Source organism: Halichoerus grypus, chromosome 1, assembly GCF_964656455.1.
Source record: "Halichoerus grypus chromosome 1, mHalGry1.hap1.1, whole genome shotgun sequence".
Lineage (NCBI taxonomy): Eukaryota > Metazoa > Chordata > Mammalia > Carnivora > Phocidae > Halichoerus > Halichoerus grypus.
In genome coordinates this window covers 47,612,306-47,632,808 of record NC_135712.1, presented here as the reverse complement: position 1 = coordinate 47,632,808, position 20,503 = coordinate 47,612,306, and the positions used below count along the sequence as shown (strand labels likewise).

Genomic DNA, 20,503 nt, shown 5'->3' with positions numbered 1-20,503 from the left:
AATAAATCTTAAAAAAAAAGATAACTACAGGACTGGATGGAATATGATCCGATGTCACTCTGGATTTAGTGCTGTGTGAGTGTACAGGCAGAGAAAAGTGGGATGAAGCAGTAGAAAAGGTTTTGAACTGAGCCTTAAAGAAACTCCAGAAGTTAGGCTGCAAGGAGCCAGGGAGGTAGGGTAGTTAATAAATACAACATAGATATGGAAATTAAACATATTTGGGGGAACAGAAAACAAGTCAACCTGACGGTCCAAGGGTTTTATTGGACAGTATGACAGCATAACTGCATAGTGAATTACGCTCAAGTGAAATGATTAAATAGTCATTAATTTAATTAAAACATGATGCTAATTAACTTAGAATGGATCTAAGAGGCAAAGGAACCCGGGGCAGTTTCTCACCAGAGGAGAGAGTTCCATTTTAAATTGCTAAGCCTCTTGTATACTCAGACGAGCTTATGTCTATATATTTTGGAATCTGTATGTATTTTAGCTTCAGACACAAAAAAATACTGCCATCTAATCTCATAGCTGTTAGTTGGAATTACCTTTAAAAGAAAGTGACCTAGAATTCATTAGACTATCACCTTAATATCTGTAAGAATTGTGGAGATTTATCCAATAGGAAATATAAGAAAAAAAAAAAGAGCAGGATAACATCAAGTTCAGAAGTCTTTATACTTAGAAGGAAATATATTTAAATATCTTTGGAGCTAAAGAATAATGAAATTCCATCAAGTGGCATAACAGCCTAGCCAAGGGCGGCAGATTTTCATGAGTAGGTGGAAAAGACAGATAATTTTAAGGGGGACTCCAGCTCAGGATGGTGCCTTCCCTGTGCTTTAAAAGGCCAAGAGACGGCTTGTGTGGAGAGTCTGATACAGTGACCATAAATAACAGGATTTAGCATGTGCCATTAGGCTCACCGTCAAGAATCCTGTTCCATTCAGTATCTGGGTCCAAGAGCTCAAGGAGCAGAGTAGGTATTTCCCAACATTGCCTGTCATAAATAAATCACTTCCTTAACAGTAAGCCTATTTTATTGTGGGAAGAGTTACAATTAAGTACAGTAATGTTTAAGAGAATCAAACTCATAATGATATTTTTGTGTTAAGAAATTATACATGTGTATCATTTTAGGTATCTATAATTTTGAAAATAATTTTGTCTATGTTGATTAGTCTTGTAGGTCTAATTTATAAATGTTTAATTGAGTAACAGATTTAGGCTTGTGATTTTAAGTTGAAATCTCACTAAGTTTACACACTGTAGCAAAACATTTAAGAGCACTTACGCTTTGGGGCCACTGCGTGGCTCAGTCAGGTGGGCCTCCAACTCTTGATTTCAGCTCAGGTCATGATCTCAGGGATAATGGTCATGACCCAACCTCCCATTTCAACAATGAGCTGGAAGGTAATGTAGTTGAGGCTGCACTGAGCATTTCCCAAGCAAAGGAGACTGGAAGTTACAGAAATCACGGAAGAGTTGGTGTCCTATCAACAGCCAATGTTGATACTGGGCTGAGTTATGTAAGAGTTTCTTTATTTTGTTTATGGCAAATGAAGCATGAGATACCCACAAAAGGAAGTTTGGCAAAGGCTCAGGAATTGAGACCCCAGGGTTTTGGAAGAGTTGAGATAAAATACAAATAAAAATAAGGAAGGGCACCCTCTCCCACTCCTTCCTTGGTGAAGGCTTCCATAAAGTTACAACAATGCTATTCAAATGTATTGTTCATTTCAGGGACTAGAGGCAGAAAGCCTCAGACTGTGGCTTTAGACCTGAACCAAATGTTCCTTCACTGAGAACTCCCTGAGTTGCATCTCACTTGCATTCTTTCCGTCCAGAGACTGGAGGAAGGGATGTTTCTGCTTTCTCATAAAGACTGCTAGAATCTTTGCACTTATATCAGTTTTCAAAATTCCAGCCCTGATCTGGTTTCGGCTTATTATTCTGAGTCCCTACTCAGGCCTACGTACCAGCAATGCCATTTTCATGAACTGCAGCTGACAGCTCACTCTTTTGAAACACAACTTGCCAAAGTTATAGAAGCTTGCTGGACTAGAAAAGATATGGGACATGCATGGGGCAGAATGCCGTAATCACATGCCGACATCACAGGCATGTGGGCATTTCATATGCCAGAAGTGCACTCAGGTTTATCATATTATTCAAATAGAGGACTATATTATTCAAATAGGTGGTTTTAGGCACCCACATCAGTTTTTCCAACCCTTATATAAAAAAAAAAAAAAATGAATGTGTCTAGTTCTTTGGCCTAAAAAATCTACTCACTTCCCTCTCCAGTATCACTGTGATAATACCAGACTGGGTTAGGCTTCTGGATTTGTGAGCGCTTCGGCAATGCCATGGAGCTTCAGGATTTAATTGCCCACATTTCACCTCCAGCTGCCCATGAGGCTGCTTCCTTTCTTCTATAGTCAATCAGCCCTCGAGGATTCCTGAAGCCCTCCTTACCTTTGCTGTCACGACAGAGACAGGCCCTTCCTGTCTAAATCAGCTGTCACTGGCTTCACTTTGTCTCAGAGATTCTAGATTCATAAAATGTGACAGCCAGAAAGTGCCTCATCCAGTTCAATTCCCTTACTTTAGAGAGCACATGGTGATTGCTAAAGTCCGGGAGGATGGTTAATTGTAGAGCCAGAATTAGAAATAAGGTTTCTTGACTCTCCACTAAGTGTTACTTAGTGCAAGACTAGGTAAGAGCTCTGACTTTTTACCCAGGTAATCCATAAAATACTTTTCCTTATTTTAACCCCTCCATTATTTCAGCAGAGGGGACAGTACGGTGGCCGTGCTATGCTGTGGTGATGACTTTTCACTCTATAGATGACATCATGATTCCCCCTCCCCAATCCCTCATGGCTTTGCATCCACGTGTCCTAGGGATCATTTCTTTGTCTTCTCTAAAAGACTGCACAACTCAGGACAACTGCTGGCTTACTTTTCTCAGGGGACAACTCAGGGGACGACTCAGGTACTTTTCTCAGGGGACAACTCAGGTACAACTCAGAAGGAGATGTCTCACAAAAAGGAATTTGTCACACTGCTCCTTCTTCATGATGCAAGGGTGAGGTGCAGTTGAATTAAAAAAAAACATATGAGGGGCGCCTGGGTGGCTCAGTTGGTTAAGCGACTGCCTTCGGCTCAGGTCATGATCCTGGAGTCCCTGGATCGAGTCCCGCATCGGGCTCCCTGCTTGGCAGGGAGTCTGCTTCGCCCTCTGACCCTATCCCCTCTCATGTGTTCTTTCTCTCTCATTCTCTCTCTCTCAAATAAATAAAATCTTTAAAAAAAAAAAATAAAAAAAAAAAATAAAAATAAAAAAAACATATGAGTGAAACCATATGATAATTGTCTTTCTCTGATTGACTTATTTCACTTAGCATAATACCCTCCAGTTCCATCCACATTGATGTAAACGGTAAGTATTCATCCTTCCTGATGGCTAATATTCCATTGTGTATATGTACCACATCTTTATCCATTCATCTGTCGATGGACATCTCGGCTCTTTCCACAGTTTGGCTATTGTGGACATTGCTGCTAAAAACAGCGCAGAAGATCATAGAGGAAGAGAGGGAAAACTGAATGGGAAGTCATCAGAGAGGAATACAAACCATGAGAGACTCTTAACTACAGGAAACAAACTGAGGGCTGCTGGAGGGGAGGTAGGTGGGGGGATGGGATAACTGGGTGATGAGCATTAAAGAGGGCATGTGATGTGATGAGCACTGGGTGTTACATGCAATTGATGAATTATTGAACTCTACATCTGAAACGAATGATGTACTATATGTTGGCTAATTGAATGTAAATAAAGAAAGAAAACAAATAATGAGAATGTAAAACAAAACAAAACAACAACAACAACAAAACTTGAGGTGTCTGTACCACGGTTTTTGCATTCGTTTATTTCTCATTGCAGCAACAAGATAAACAAGTGTAATTCGATGTTTAATGAGTTACAAATGGTAGTAAGCCCAGACACCTTGAGCATATGTATAAGGCAAATAAAACATTTTTCTTAGCGTGGATGTTAACTTTAAATGATCTGGGAATAGTTGCTCCAGGCCCCAAATACCATGACTGATGTGCAAAATGCATTTATCACCCAAAGTACTTACAAACCTAAAAATAAAATATTTGAATTCAAATACTTTAACCAAATTGGAAATACAAACAATATACCAAGAATCATCCTCAGCCGCCTGTTCTCCAAGCAAAAGGTCAAAAAACAAAACCATGAACAAAAATAATCCAAAAAAGAGAAGTTCATCCAGAAAGACTAAATGCCCATCAAAATCACATCTCTTCTTCTGATTCTTGTTCTCGTTCAACATTTTTCAGGAGTCCAACTTCTGAGGGGCAGAACCTCTGAAGCCGAGATTTAACCAACCTGAGGAAAATGAAAGGCATCTCACGTTATGCTGTTTAATAAAAACCCAGAACAACGTGTATCTATAATTCAACAAACTCCGAATTATCTGTGCAAATGGGAGAGGCAATCCAAAAAAAGAAAATCACTTTTATTTGGCTTTGGAGCTACCTGAAAAATTTTGGTGGAGTAAAGCAGGGTATAAGTATACAGATACAATACAATTTTTAAATGTATAACATGATTGTTTAATTAGGCATCAGAGAATGCCTAATTATTCATAGCTTTGATCATTTCTAAAACAAACAAGAGAATCTCTGGGCTGCAGCAAGCCCAGATGAAACCGAGCTCAGCCTCGAGCTTTTCCATCAAGTCCACACCCAGCTATGTATTGCAAAAAGGAGCCCTCTCTTGTAAAGGAAGTGCATAAAGGCATCTCCTTCCCCGTGTCAAGCCCCATGTCAAGCCTGTCCCAACTTGTGCCTTCAGAGGGGTGCTTTTGTGCAGGCCATGAACTGCTCAACCGCATGTGATGGTCCATGTAGTGATCCATGACGAAATAAGAAGTTGGAAGAAGTGCCCTCCACCTTTGTGATTGTTTTCATAGATCAAGAGATCTGTAGGTCTAGGGGTAAGCAGCAATATAATTTTTGATGCTGGAAGATATGAAGGTTCTTAGTGGCAGAAACTCAGCAGACTCTCTACTTCGCCGATGTAATAAAAACTAAGCAAAGCTTTTCCTGTGCATGATTATTCATAAAGACATTGTACTATGACTATATCGATAAAATATAGTTAAATTCCAAAAGTACATAGGAATACACAAACAAATTTGATACACCAAATCATCAAAATCATTCTCATTTTGTGAAAAACTTCACCAGTCTATCTGCATCCCCTATTTTCTGCCTCTCTTCTTCCAGTGAAGGCCTGCCCCCATAAATATGCAATGACTTTACTTGTGCTCTGGATCCCACTAGAATAAAAGCTTCATAAGAGCAAAGACCTTATCTTATTTAGTGCCTTAATGCTAGCCAGAGTCTAGAACAGCATCTGGTGCATAACAGTGGCTCAACACACATCTGATGAATCAATGTCCTTCGGAGCAATCTGCCAGGAGCCCATATCACTCACTTATTCGTAGAGGTTAATTCTTCAGTCACTTTCAACTCAGCATTAACTCCTCCAATATACAACAACTGAGTAGTACCAATAACAACTATTGACTCATCAAGATCAAGGAAACCAGTCAAAATAATTTGCCTTGATTATTGACCATTGATGTTGATCCCAATGTCCTCAGCTCTTCAAGGCACTATTCTTGCAAAAGGCTCATAGGCTTAAATAATTTAAAGCCTGGGACAGTGTTTGTGTCATATTTTAGATCCACACAGTTATCTCTACATTGCACACCTCAATACATGCTAAATGAAATGGATTAACTGTTAATTCATTAATTAGATTCATTCCTGATGGCTCATGTGGAAAATAAAACAAACCCATGGCTACTTATTACAAATTAATTGTTAACCCAGACCCTAGTGACTCTTCCTGTTTCCCACTCCCCTTTCCTGGGCTGTGTCTGCTGTTTCTACAAGCTACCCAGCTGAGGCACGTTCAGGCTCTATCTGCACCCTGTAGCCCTAGGTATTGGCACGTGCATAAGTGGGCGCTGGAGACAGATTAAAGGCTGGAATGATAAACAAGTGCAAATAATTGCTAGTTCCTGGAATGATGTTTGTCCAGGATACTAAGGTTAGGATGTGTCTGAGGTTTTGCTCTCATAGGTTTTCTTCAATTAATAAGAAAAAGAGCAGAACTGAGACTCTGGGTGTACTTCCACAGTCCATCTGGAAATCAAACTTCCAGAAGGCAAACCTTATTTTCCTGGAATTTGGTCATCTCTATTTTGTTCTTCGAAATGAGTCACCTGAATTATTGCTTAGGAAACCAACCTGAAAGTGGGCATATTTCTCGACCCATAGAGAGGGGCTTTTGAAATAATTCTATAAATAGTGGTATTTAAATATGAAATACAGTAGAATATCTAATAAAATTTCCAAACAGATAAGTTTCTCCTATGAATGTCATTTCAGAACTGCAGGTATGGGTCTGAATGAGGCAATCTTTGCACCATTATTCTGGAAAGCTGGGAAGTAGAACTTCACTTTTCTGAGATTTGGGGGGTTGTGGTTCCATAACCTAGTTTTGTTTCCATCGTGATCTTTGCACTTTGTCAAACATATTCTGATATAATGTCCTGAAAATCCATCACCTGTGACTGAATTACAAACTACTCCAGTCAAACCCTGAAAAATAGATTGTCAAAACTCCTTATGATTATAGAACTGAATTAGCCTGCCATGTGACCTCACTGAAAGTCAGTACTGAATCTTCATGACATTTTTTAAGCTATTGCTTAAGTTTATATCAACATACCTCACATCATGAGCTCTTGTTCTTATACTTCCAAGAGCACTATGAGAGCAAGACTGAAAAGCATCTGAAACATGATTTCCAAACAAACAAAGCGCATATTCACGTAACTCTGAAGCAGATCTATTAAAACACACCTGACGGTGTGCCAGGAGCTGTGCAAATATAAAAAGGGTATTTTCCTAAGGGTGATACAATCTAGCTAGCAGATCAGGCTGATGTAAGCTAATAGTAAAGATAGATCGCAATTGCTAAAATGGGTAGTAGTGACTAAAGTACTATACAAACTCCTGAAGGGAGATGAGGGCTAGAATTGTCACAGAAGTTTTCATAGAAGAGATGGGCATTTAATTTGGATATGCCAAGTAGAGTGGACTAAGTGGCCCAAAAGGTAAAGGTTGAAAAAGACACCTAGAAAACTGTAAATGGATAAGAGAGGTCTGAAGCTTTTTGAAACAGGAAGAGACAGTAGTCTTCTTTTGGCTCTGGAAGGGAGCTGATGTGAGCTAGAGAGGCTCCTTGAATGTTGCCATTATTCTTGGAGGCTGCCCAGCCCCTAAGGAGGTGAGGCCCAGATGTCAGCCTAGAACAACAGAGGAAGAAGCCAAGTTTCACTCAATGGCAGAGCCAGTTTTAACAGCCATCTGCATGCTTTGGAGGAATGAAATAGGACTAATAGAAATCAGTCAATGAGAAGCTAGAATCTCCCAGTACCCAAAGCACTTAGACCCCTAGAAGGAGGTAACTACAGATCAAAGTAAGCTGACCCAAAGCCTAGCAGAGACATCAGGAGCTAGACAAGGAAATTGTTCTCTTACTTAGAGACCCAGCACCAAAGGTGCTTCAGCAGTGAAGCTCAGAGAAGCACAAAGCAAGAGAGAAGAGTAGAAAGCTAGTTTTTGAAGAGGATGAGACCCCACTGGGCCTAGAAGCAGCTACCACATTTTAGAAATCTAGAGAACCCACTAGATGCATACTGCCCAATATGGTAGTCACTATACATTTACAGATATTTAAATTAATTAAAATTAATGTGGCACTAGGCACATGTCAAGTGCTCAATAACCATATAGTCAAGTAGCTCATGGCCACCAAAATGAAGCCTGCAGATATAGAACATTTAGGTCAATACTGAAGTCTGAAGAATTAAGTGTGGAGCCTGCATGCCTAGTAGTTGGGACCAGCCAGACCCACTGTGGTTTGGTATTAGCTACCTTAAAGACAGGAACCATGTTCAGCTCTTTCTATTCCTTTTGATCCTTCAAGCTGAAGCTTAATTCTCAACTGCGAGGAAGTCTCCTCTGGGCTCCAATAGTGCTTTGTTCTACTATTTCCACCTATTGCATTGTATTTCAATTGTCTATCTCTCCCCCTTAGGGTCTATACCTTATGCATTTTGTGATACAGAAGAAGGAGGAGGAGGAGAACAAGAAAACTAACAAGAACAAGAACAAGAACAAGAAGAACTTCCGCTGTGCCCTTATTATGTCCTAAACAGTTTAAATACATATCTCATTTAGGTACTATTATTATTCCCATTTTGTAAACAATAAAACTGAGACTTAATGTGGTTACATAATTTGCCCAAAGTCATACAGCTGATAGGTAGCAGAATTAGGAATATGTGTTTTATCAATCTGTTATATCGCTCTTCATCTACTGTGAAACATTGTATCAGGGTCTAAAAACATGATTTTTCAACTGAATCTTACTTTTAGAAATATTAGAGTAAATGTCAAATTAATCATGTACTCAAATTTAATGGGAGACATAAATATTGGTCAAAAAATGACACCAAGCTTGTGAATTGCTATGATTGATGTACATGTGGGCAAATGGAGGGCTCATTGCAAGTATGGAGAGGACCATCTGGAAAAGGAGACAGCATATGCAAAGACATGAAGGCACAGAAAAGGGTGTTGAAGGGTGACACATAGGTTAGAGACACAGCTGAGACACTGTTGAGGGAGTCTAACTTTAAGCCAGCATTTATTCTTTCGAGGGGGACTTTCTGGGTTTGCAGATAATTTTCTGCTACATTACCCTGTCTTGTGGAATACTAAGGAATGAAGTTCCCCTTTGAATTTAAAGTTCAATACTTTCGAGTCTTGATGATCAGATACCAAGGAAGAGAACTTATGTGAACAAAAAATCACTAACTTACCAAGTGACAAAGGCATAAATCATTCCAACGATGATAATGCTTAATGCATAATGCCAACAAAAGCATATGGTAAGAAACATAATGTTGTCATGATCCATTGCATCCCATGCAGGACCTCCACTGGGGGGATAAAGGACAAAACCAATCTGTAATTTAAAACAAAAAGCACATATTAAAATAATCAGCCACATTCCCAAAGATAGTACATTTCAAAATGTTTGGTTCTAAGATTAATCTTAACTAAAGTAACTCCAATTATCTGAGATGCTACAGATAAGACATCAGATAGTATCTACCAGGTCATATTTTTTTTAAAAAAATGTTAAGGACATTGAAGAGAAATTTTCAAAATATGAATAGGAATCATCTCTGTGGTTTAGTGGACTTTCAGAGAATGTGTCAGGTTTCTAAGTTGTGCAGTTTCACGCAGTTATTTCAAAATTAGAGTACAAAGAGGTTTTAAAATAAATAAATGTTCATAGCTAACATTATATTCAATGATCAAAGACTGAAAGCTTTGCCCCTAAGATCAGCAACAAGAGGAAGGTGTTGGATTCACCACTTCTATTCACTAGGAATTTCTAGCCAAAAATTAGTCAAGTAAAATAAATAAAGGGTATCCAGATTCTAAAGGAAGAAGTGAAACTATCTATATTCACAGATTATATAATCTTATATATAGAAAATCCTAAAGAATCCACACACAAAAAAACTATTAGAGCTAATCAATGAATTCAGCATACTTGCAGGACACAAAATTAACAAACAAATTCAGTTGTATTTCTATACACATGCAATGAACAACCCAAAAATTGAATTAAGAAAACAATGTTACTTACAATAACATTGAAAAAAATAAAATACTTAGAAATAAATTTAATCAAAGAGGTTCAAGACTTGTACACTGAAAACTACAAAACATTGTTGAAAGAAATCAAAGACCTAAATAAATGGAAATACATCTCATGTTCATGGACTGGATGATTTAATATTGTTAAGATGGCAATAACACCCAAAGAAATCTACAAATTCAGTGCAATCTCTATCAAAATCCCAGTGGTCTCCTTAATGCCCATCACCCAGTTACCCCACCCCCCCACCCACCTCCCCTTCCACAACCCTCAGAAGGCACATGATGTGATGAGCACTAGGTGTTATATGCAACTGATGAATCATTGAACACTACATCAAAAACTAATGATGTATGGGGCGCCTGGGTGGCTCAGGCGTTAAGCGTCTGCCTTCGGCTCAGGTCATGATCCCAGGGTCCTGGGATCGAGCCCCACATCCGGCTCCATGCTCTGCGGGAAGCCTGCTTCTCCCTCTCCCACTTCCCCTGCTTGTGTTCCCTCTCTCGCTGTGTCTCTGTCAAATAAATAAATAAAACCTTTAAAAAATTAAAATAATAAATAATAAATAAAAAACTAATGATGTAGTATATGCTGGCTAATTGAATTTAAATAAAAAAAAAAAATCCCAATGGTCTTTTTTTTACAGAAATGGAAAGCTGACCCTAAAAATCCTATGGAATTACCAGGAACCAAGAATAGCCAAAACAACTTCAAAAAATAAAAACAAAGTTTTAAGACGCATGCTTACTGATTTCAAAACTTACTACAAAAATTGCAGTAATCAAAATAGTGTGGTATTGACATAATGACAGAAATACGGATTGATGAAATAGAATTGAGAGTCCAGAAATAAATCTATATGTCTGTAGAAAATTCATTTTTGACAAGAGTGCCACGGCCATTCAATGGGTAAATAGTAGTCTCATCAACAAATGGTGCTGGTACGACTGGATATCCACATGCAAAAGAATGATTTTGGACCCTTACCTTACACCCCATACAAAAATTAACTCAAAAAAATTAACAACTGAGGGTTGCTGGAGTGGAGGGGAGTGGGAGGGATGGGGTGGCTGGGTGATGGACATTGGGGAGGGTATATAATATGGCGAGTGTTGTGAATTGTGTAAGACTAATGAATCACAGAACTGTTCCTCTGAAACAAATAATACATTATATGTTAATTTAAAAAATATTACTCAACACTTCTACTCCCTAGTGATCACCAAAAAGAAATGAAAACATACACCCACATAAAGCCTTATAACGTGAATGCTCATTTAAAGCAGCATTATCCATGATACCTCCCAAATGGAAATAACCCAACTGTTTATAACCTGGCGAGTGGAAAATGAAAATGTGCCATATCCATACACTGGAATGCTACAACAATAAAAAGAAGACACTACTGACACATTCTGTGGCATGGACTCAGAATCATTTTGCTAAATGAAACAAGTCAGATGTACAAGATTACTTTTGCACCACTCCATTTATGTGAAATGTTCAGAAAAAGCAAATCACTAGACATAGAAAAGGGACAAGTAGTTGCTAGGGGATGGAGGTGGGAACAGGGAGTGACTGTAACTGGCATGAGTGATCTTTTTGGGATGATGGTGTACAACTCTGTATATTTACTAAAAATCAGTGAATTATACATTTAAGCTGGTGAATTTTATGGTATAGAAACTATACTTTAGTACAGTTGTGTAAAAATAAAAATGGCTTATCTTCTGGGGAAGTAAATTCCAAAACAAAGAACTGAGAACAACTAGGCTAAGTCAATGAATGATCATAGATCTTAGATGTATCTTGCCAATACCCTTGAAATGTTTAAAATGCTAATTGATGAGACTATCTACATGGTGATTCTTTGGACAGTTGTTGCTCCTTTGAGTTCAGAGAAGTTTTGTAAGACTATTAAAAAATAGTTAAAGCAAAAAAAAAAGAAAAAAGGTATCAAAAACTAAATATAAGAACTAAAACCATAATACTCTTAGAAGAAAACATAGGGGGAAAGCTTCATGCCCTGGCATTGGGGATGACTTCTTAGATACTACACCAAAAGTACAATCAACCAAAAAAAAAAATAGGTAAATTGGACTTCACCAAAATTAAAAACTTTTGTACATCAAAGGACACTATCAAGAAAATGAAAAAGGAGCCCACAGCATGGGATAAAATATTGCTGTATCATATATCTGATAAGGAATTAATATCTAGCATGTACAAAGACCTCCTAAAACTGAACAACTAAAAGACAAAAAATAACTATTTTTAAATGAACAACGGAGTTGAAGAGATATTCCTCCAAAGATGGTATCCAAATGGTAAATAAACTCATGAAAAGATGAAGAACATTGTTACTTATTAGAGAAATGCAAATCCAAACCATAGGAGATACCACTTCACACCCATTAGGATGGTAAAAATAATAAATAACAAGTGTTAGTAAGAATAAAGAGAAATTGGAATCCTTGTAAATTGCTGGTAGGAATATAAGATGGTGCAGTCACTGTGGAAAACAATTGGACAGTTCTTCAAAAAGTTAAATGCAGCTTTAATTATCACATGACCTGGCAATGTCATTCCTAAGTATATACCCAAAAGAACTGAAAACAAGTATTCAAACAAAAACTTGTAAACAAATGTTCATAGAAGCATTATTCACAATAGTCAAAAGTTGAAAACAACCCAAATGTCTGTCAACTGATGATGAATAAACAAAATGTTGTATACTAATACAATGGACTATTGAACCATAAAGTCATGACGCACTAATGCATGACACAATATAGATGAATCTTATAAACATTATGTTAAGGGAAAGAGGGCAGACACAAAAGGTCCCATATTGTCTGATTCTGTTTACATGAAATATTCAGAATAACTAAATTCATAGAAACAAAAAACAAATTAGTGGTTATCAGGGGCTAAGAGGAGAGTAAAAGGGAATGATTTCATCAGGGTTCCAGGGTTTCCTTCCGGGGTGATGAAAATGTTTCAGAACTGAATAGCAGTGATAGTTGCATAATATAGTGAATGTACTTAAATGGCACTGAATTATATACTCTAAAACAGTTAATTGTGTTATGTAAATTTTATCCTAACAAAAAACAAAAAGAGAAAGAGAGAGAGAGATGGATGAATGATGGACAGACGGGGGGATGGGGGATGGACATATGTCAGGTCTCTAGAACTAAATGAAATACAATACCAAGATAATTACATGGACAATGTATGAATGTCCACCATATATTAGCTAATTATATGTCAGTTACAGTGCTTGGGAGTGTTCCTTACAATGGCCCTTAAATGATATATTATTATCCCATTTTAATGTATTATTATCCCATTTTAACATACTATTGTCTTCATCTCTGGATGAGAAAATTGGGTGGTTTCATAATTTGCCTGGAATCGCACATCTAATAAATGAAATCTAACAGGAACAAAAAAAAAGCATTTAGTCCATAGTATTGAGTGAAACTTTAATACCATTTCTGTTTGAAATTTCTAATAACCTGAGTAAATTAGGAAAAAACAAGACTTGGGCCTTAATCACTTGTTCCCATTTCCCATTCTAAAGAATTCCCTTTGGTTGGAAAGAGAACTACCATTTGTACCACCCAGTAGATGTATCACTAGGTGTAGGGCACCTTAACCTCATTCATGCACATAAACTTCACCATAATTCTAAGTCCTCATAATAACCGCAAGAATAAGCCATTATCCCCATTCTTCTCATGCCCTACTTTTGCAGCAACTCATGAAAGATGACAAAAAAAATTGTGTCAAGTGAGTATCTTTTTTTTTTTTAAGATTTTATTTATTTATTTGACAGAAAGAGACATAGTGAGAGCAGGAACACAAGCAGGGGGAGTGGGAGAGGGAGAAGCAGGCTTCCCGCGGAGCAGGGAGCCCGATGTGGGACTCGATCCCAGGACCCTGGGATCATGACCTGAGCTGAAGGCAGACGTTTAACGACTGAGCCACCCAGGCACCCTCAAGTGAGTATCTTTTAGGGAGAGTTGAGTCTAATAAATTATGGACCAGCTCCCCAGTTCCTACCTATTGGTCCAACCAATGTCCTTCCAATGCCATCCACCCATCTATCCTTGCTTGGGCAGTGTTTTGCTACAGCTTCCTGAGGTAAGGGTTAGCAGTTGTGGCTTATAATGTGTACCTCCAAAAGGATATGTTGATGTCCTAACACTTGGTGCCTGTGAATGTGACCTTATTTGGAAATAATGTCTTTGCCGATGTCATCAACTTGAGATGAGGTCATAGTGGATTAGAATTGGCCCAAATCCAATGACTAGTGTCCTTATTATGGAAGGCCATGTGAAGACACAGGTACACAGAAACCCACAGGTGTACCTATGGAGGCAGAGGTTGAGGTTATGCTGCCATAAGCCAAGGAATGTCAAGGATTGTGGGCAGCTCTCTAGGAGAGTGGCAGAGGACAGATCCTCCCTTTGGGCCCCCAGGAAGGAACCAACATGCTGACACCTTGATTTCTGGACTTCTGGCCTCCAAAACAGTGAAAGAATAAATTTCCATTGTTTTAAGTCATCCAACTTGTGGGGCTTTGTTATTGGAGCCCTAGGATACTAATACAAGAGCTAAGACCAAAATAAGCAAGGAATATCACTTATCCTAAACCTCAAGTCTGGACACTTTGGTGGCTCTTATCCATCTTTCAAATCCCAACTTAACTTTACCTTCTCCTGGTAAAGCATAAAATAAATAGTGTACACTCATGTGATTAATATGGTAGAACCAGACTTCAGATCCAGGTCTGCCTGACCTAGAGTCTCGTGGACTTCTCCCTCCATGCCATAGTCACAATCATTTTCTGGAGCTTCCAAAATAAAATATCATCTTAAGTCACCTTCATTGGTCGTTACCAATTCTACCAGCCAAATGTTTACTGTTTCATACCAAGAAAAGAGAAACTTTGAGCACCTCTCACTACTCATCTCCTTGAGACCCTCAGATCCTGACACTGAAAGCTAAAGACTTAACTGAAGGCCACTGTGAAGCCTATGAACAGTGTTAACTGATGTGATTATTGTGAAAGTCATAGAAACATTCCAAGTCATTTCAGGATAAAAGCAAGTGAATTCGGAAAGCTGAAAACCAAGGGCCAGAAAATGCCACAACTCATTAAATCCTCCTTGATATATAGAATCAGCCACTACTCTCTCATTAGTTATTCTAATTTGCTTCCTAATGTAAAATTCCAACCAAACAAAAGGTCTGAAAAAGAATTTTTCTTGCTGTATCTTCTATGCCACTCCTGAACGTCTGTTTTTGAATAGTTTAAGCCTCATTAATATCACATTTAAAATGTAAATAATTATCTTCTCTAATATACAGCAAGCCAGGGGCTCATTTCCTATAGGTTAGAGTTTGAATTTCCTAGTGTTTTAAGTCTTATTCTCCAATCACTTATTTCAACACTATCAGCCTTAAACAAGTGTTTGATCTACCATATCAGACTCAGAGCACTACTGCTTAGTTGGGTCTTTTTGACATCTTTGAATGAACTTTTGTCTTTCAAAAAGACAAAATAAGGCTGCACTTTACTTTGGGCTCAACAATCTGGGGAGCCATGGGAGGAGTCCCCGGAGCAATTAGTGGGGGAGGGTGATGAAGGAGAAGTTACTGTTCAAAGTAATGGGAAACAAAGACAGCAGAAGTGTCTTCTTCCTCCCCTGATGGTCTCTGCCTCAACTCTGACAATGATAGGAGGGAACTTGGAAATGACAAAGTGTGAAAGTGAGTTTTAGAAATATTCTTCCACAGGGGTGACTGGGTGGCTCAGTCGGTTAAGCATCTGACTCTTGATTTCGGCTCAGGTCATGATCCCAGGGCTGTAAGACTGAGCCTTCCATCCCCCTACCACTCCCGGTGGGGGTTCTGTGCTCAGTGGGGAATCTGCTTGAGATTCTCTCTCTCCCTCTCCATCTGCCCCTTCCCCCACTCATTCCCCATCATTTACATATGAGTTATAAAAAAAAGGCCAATCTGAACATTTGCCTCATTCATTTTGCATCTCCTTATTTATAGTTCCAAGAGTCTGGGTGTGCTAATCTGTCTACATATTGTTTATGCACTAGTATTAACCACCTATGGACAAGTAAAGAGAGAAAAAATATGGTGAAAAGCAAATCACAATGTCATATTATCAACTTAAGACAGAGTTTTGACCATAGACGTTCATATACCACACATAGCACCAAAATAAAAGTGGAATAAATTCACCTCCGTCTCTAGACATTTTTGTTTCAGAGGAATCTGAGGGTGGAGAGACGTACTACAATTAAACCTTCATTTCCTGCCAGTGTGTGTGTTTGCATTGGTATTAAATGTTCATTTTTCTTTAAGCCTCCTAACGTTATTTAGTCTAGCCACCAGGTAAAAAAAGAAACTAGTCTAGACATACTGATAGATGGAAAAGATTTTTAAATAGTCACAGATTTATGCCCAAAGATTTTTTTTTTGTTTTTTTTTAGATTTTATTTATTTATTTGACAGAGAGACACAGAGAGAGAGGGAACACAAGCAGGGGGAGTGGGAGAGGGAGAAGCAGGCTTCCCACAGGGCAGGGAGCCCGATGCGGGGCTCGATCCCAGGCCCCTAGGATCATGACCTGAGCCGAAGGCAGACACTTAATGACTGAGCCACCCAGGTGCCCCAATGCCCAAAGATTTTTAACCTCATAGCTCTTTCCTAGAAAAGCTTTTGGTAAAATATAAAAACATTATTTCTCTGCCAAAGCGGACAACATTAGGTCAACCTATTCTCAGTTGTGACAGCCCATGTTTCTTCCCTCAGATTCTTAATCATTAATTATTAATGGAACACTAATTAGTTTGAAAATCCCTGCAATAACCTCATCCCAAGTTCCTGCTTTCTGGTGATGAAACATCTCCTCTAAGAGGTCATCCCCTATTAAACCACATTCACCTTTCATCTCAGACTTTCCTTACATCTATATGTGTATATTAGAGTATGATTTACCAGTCTCTATAAAATATAAGTTCACTAATTGGAATACATGTTTTTGACAACACGCCAAGGTTAGGTAGTCAACAGAGTAAAATGGAAAGAGCCTGGGACTTGGGGTCAGACAGACCCACATTTACATTCTAGTTCCATTACTGTGTGAGTCTGGGATAGTCATGGGGTCTCGCTGAGTCCTATCAGTAAATTTGGGATGATAATACCTAACTTCCAAGTTACTGTGGGGACATAATGAAACAACATGTATGTAATAGTCCTGTAGAGTGGCTGGCACATTGTTGTTTCTCAGTAATTAATCATTTCCTCTCCTTCCTGCCTTTCATATATTTCTCAAGCTCTTCACTCATTAGGATGTAAGCTGCTTTAGCAAAAGCAATGGCTCAGAATTCCTACATTACGGATATTCAGGTGTGTGAGGAAGATGAACACACCCCATTTCCTTCCCGGCTGCTCTGTCAGTACTCCCCCCAGGGCCTCTGGGCTACTCAAAGCAACATCACCTCTCAAAGACCCACATTCTCTCTACAGGCAGCACATCAGAAGGAAGTGTCCGATTCTGGATCAAAATACCCCACCAAAGAGAGACGAGTACAGATGGAGACACCAGATCCCTTCACAGGAGGCCTCGACTCACCTGCCAAAACCAGCTCCCCTGAAGCAGGATAAAGCTTGTCCGAGTAAGTTCCACAGTGATACTGGTCCGTATGAAGAGCTCCAAGAAGGCAATCAGGCCTGTCACAAAGATGGCCAAGACCAACAGCTGGTGCACAAAGATGTCCAGCATTTCCCGGCCATGAGTGTGATTATACATGATAAAAGCTGATAGGGAAAAAATAGTTTCTCTTTTTCAGTGAAACCAAGGGGCATCCACCATTTTTCTCCCTCCCTCTCTCCCCCTCCCTCTCTCTCTCTCTTCCCCACCCCACATAATTTTATACTCACACACACACACATGCACACACACCAATTTGTCCAAAATATCAAGTGCTCTCTGCTTCCCACAATAATGGAAACTTCTAGCATTTTTGGAGTCATCACTACCTCTTCTGTTTTTAAGATTTTATTTATTTATTTGTCAGAGAGAGAGAGAGAGTGAGCACAAGCAGAGGGAGAAGCAGGCTCCCTGCTGAGCAAGGAACCCAATGCAGAACTCCATCCCAGCACCCTGGGATCATGACCTCAGCCGAAAGCAGACGCTTAAACGACTGAGCCACCCAGGCGTCCCATCATCACTAACTCTTAAGAATAGAGATCTATCTCTCCTTTTCCCTTTCCCAACCTTTATTTTCTTGTCTAACATATCATGACACTTTCAACTGACTATATTTCAAAGCATCTTCTATAAAGGAGGATGAATAGTAAGTGTGATGGGAGCAGGGGAGCAAGAATACACAGATGAATGAGACAAATCCTTGCTTTAAGGAATTCGGTCCATTGGAGTAAGCAAATATATATATACAAATCATAAGAGTGGACTTTGATGGGTATGACAAGATGCTCTGGAAGCTCCCAAGAAATAGTAACTACCTATGTTATTTAATCCCATGAGCAGATTCCAGCTTTATCTTCAACCTTTTCATGTAGATGAGGAGGAAAAGATGTTCACTCAAAATATGGTAACACCCTGAGATACTGAGAATCTTGCTCTTGGTTGTTGACGTCCATCTTTTAGCTAGCCTTTGTTCTCAGAAAGGGGTTGGCAAAAGTCCTTATCTTCAGATGGGGGAAGGAAGGTGGACAGTTAGGAAATTACTGCCTCCTGATCCTTTGGGGCTTTTTTAGTTCTATCATCAATCTAATCCTTACAAATACAATAAATGAAAACAAATTACTAAACACCTGTTTTCCCTACATAGTAACAGGGACATCAGCTGAACAAAAAGTGTTTTTCATTAACCTCTCAAAAATAGGACCTCCTCTTTTTAGTGACTGATTTTTTGACCCTACTTCTCATGTAATGGTGGAGTTCCACTATATCAATATGAAAAACGCTAGTTAGCAGGTTAGTAGGTTGCTGTGAGTGGTCTCCTTGTTTCAGGGTACTCATGCTTCACTACCCTGAGCTCAGTTGCACTTGTTAAAAATGGAAATCATGATTCTCTCCAGGATAACCTAGAGATAAATAACCATGGTAGGTGGTTATTTAAGAATGATGTGAAATGTGAATAAAGCACATCAAAGGATGGTGCTTGTCCCAGTTTACTGTATGAGTCAGTAGGGAGGGAAAATCCTTGGTGTCCTATGCAGGACATCTGATTATCTCCCCGTGGCCCAAACAGATGGCCCAACTGATCAAGGCAGCACCAGGACACTAAAGGAACATTATTGCACAGGGCTAGACAAGTGTCCAAGGATAGTGAAAGGTATGGGAACATACTCACTTATACTTACCCTCCACAAATAAGGCATTTGACAACATTAATTTGGTTAAGGAGGCGGGAAGCGAATTGATGAGAAAGCATAAGATGTTTGTCACACCCAGCAGCCCAAAGAAGAAATACATGGTGAAATGGTGCCAGTTCAGGAGGTCGACCCACTGGCCCTCTTTATAGTCATATAAGGCCAAATGGGGCCCTCCAGTGATAAATTGCTCCCCAAGCATGCCTGCAAAGGAACATATCACAGTTTTAGTAACCCTCCCCACAACTTCATGAAGAAAGCAGGAAGACACAGGATTAACCCAGGCCTTAGTCTAATCTAATGTCCTTCTACAATGCTGATTCTTCTCTCTGGGCTGTTCCCTAACAGCTAAGTACTGGGGCTTTAGGCTGGTTTTAGAGGTTCAAATACTGGTTTGGATGATCAACTTTTAGTCAAAGATAAACCAATTTAGTCAAACATCTATTTATTTCAGATCATCAAAGCTGATCATTTCAGTTCTTCATAGTTCCCTGATCAGTTCCACTGATGGTCTTAGTTCCCATTTTCATCTAATGACTAGATAAATCCTACAGAGGCTGTTTACTTCCTTCTGACACGTCCTGCATCTCTGGGTGGCTGCCAAGAAGTAGCAAGTTGTGCTTGATTCAGAATCAAAATATTAGAGTTCAGCTTTTCCCCAAGTCAAGTTTACAGAAAACACAGATTACAGCACCTGGTCTAGTCAGTTACAGAAACAGTAAAACTTTCTTTAAAATTCTGCTTTATGTGTCAATCTATGGAATTTGGCAAGGCAATCCCTCTTTTTGGAAATGGTTGCTCTGTAATTTCATGTCCACAGCAAAGACCAATTGCCATGAATAAAGCAGGAGGAAATCCAAAGGGAAATGAGAAAGTTCTGCCTTTCACAAAGGAGAGGCTACAGTGGAATTCTAAAACCACAGAAAATTTTCACAGAATCTTATAGTCAATGAAAAGGCCTTAGAAGTCATCTGGCCTAACTTCCCTTTTCAATTTAGGAATCACACAAAAAGGATGAGTGCATAAAGCAAGGTCGTCTTCAGCCTGAGCCCTCTGTTACAGTCCATCAGCAACAACTTATGACTGAGGCTTTCCCACAATAACTTGATTATTTTGGCATCATTTTGAGAAATGGCTTCTGATAGAGTTTCCTCTTTCAGGCATCAGAATAAATGACAAAATTATTTCAAGGTTCCAACTAATTCGATAAAGGAAATTCAC

The 20,503-nt window shown here is 39.0% G+C and overlaps 1 protein-coding gene across 5 annotated transcripts in view; it reads right to left on the bottom strand.

Moving 5' to 3' along the window:
* Positions 1-3,903: 3,903 nt before the first annotated feature.
* TMEM45A (transmembrane protein 45A) overlaps positions 3,904-20,503 on the bottom strand; it is a 68,816-nt gene continuing 52,216 nt past the window's right edge. For all 5 annotated transcript variants that reach the window (XM_036109696.2, XM_078063792.1, XM_036109693.2 and 2 more), the window contains exons 3-6: positions 19,274-19,486; positions 17,517-17,701; positions 9,003-9,148; positions 3,904-4,423 (exon numbers count right to left, since the gene is read on the bottom strand). In XM_036109696.2, the coding sequence (XP_035965589.1) occupies positions 4,330-4,423; positions 9,003-9,148; positions 17,517-17,701; positions 19,274-19,486 (638 nt within the window). In that variant the 3' untranslated portion in view covers positions 3,904-4,329. The remainder of the gene's footprint in view (positions 4,424-9,002; positions 9,149-17,516; positions 17,702-19,273; positions 19,487-20,503) is intronic.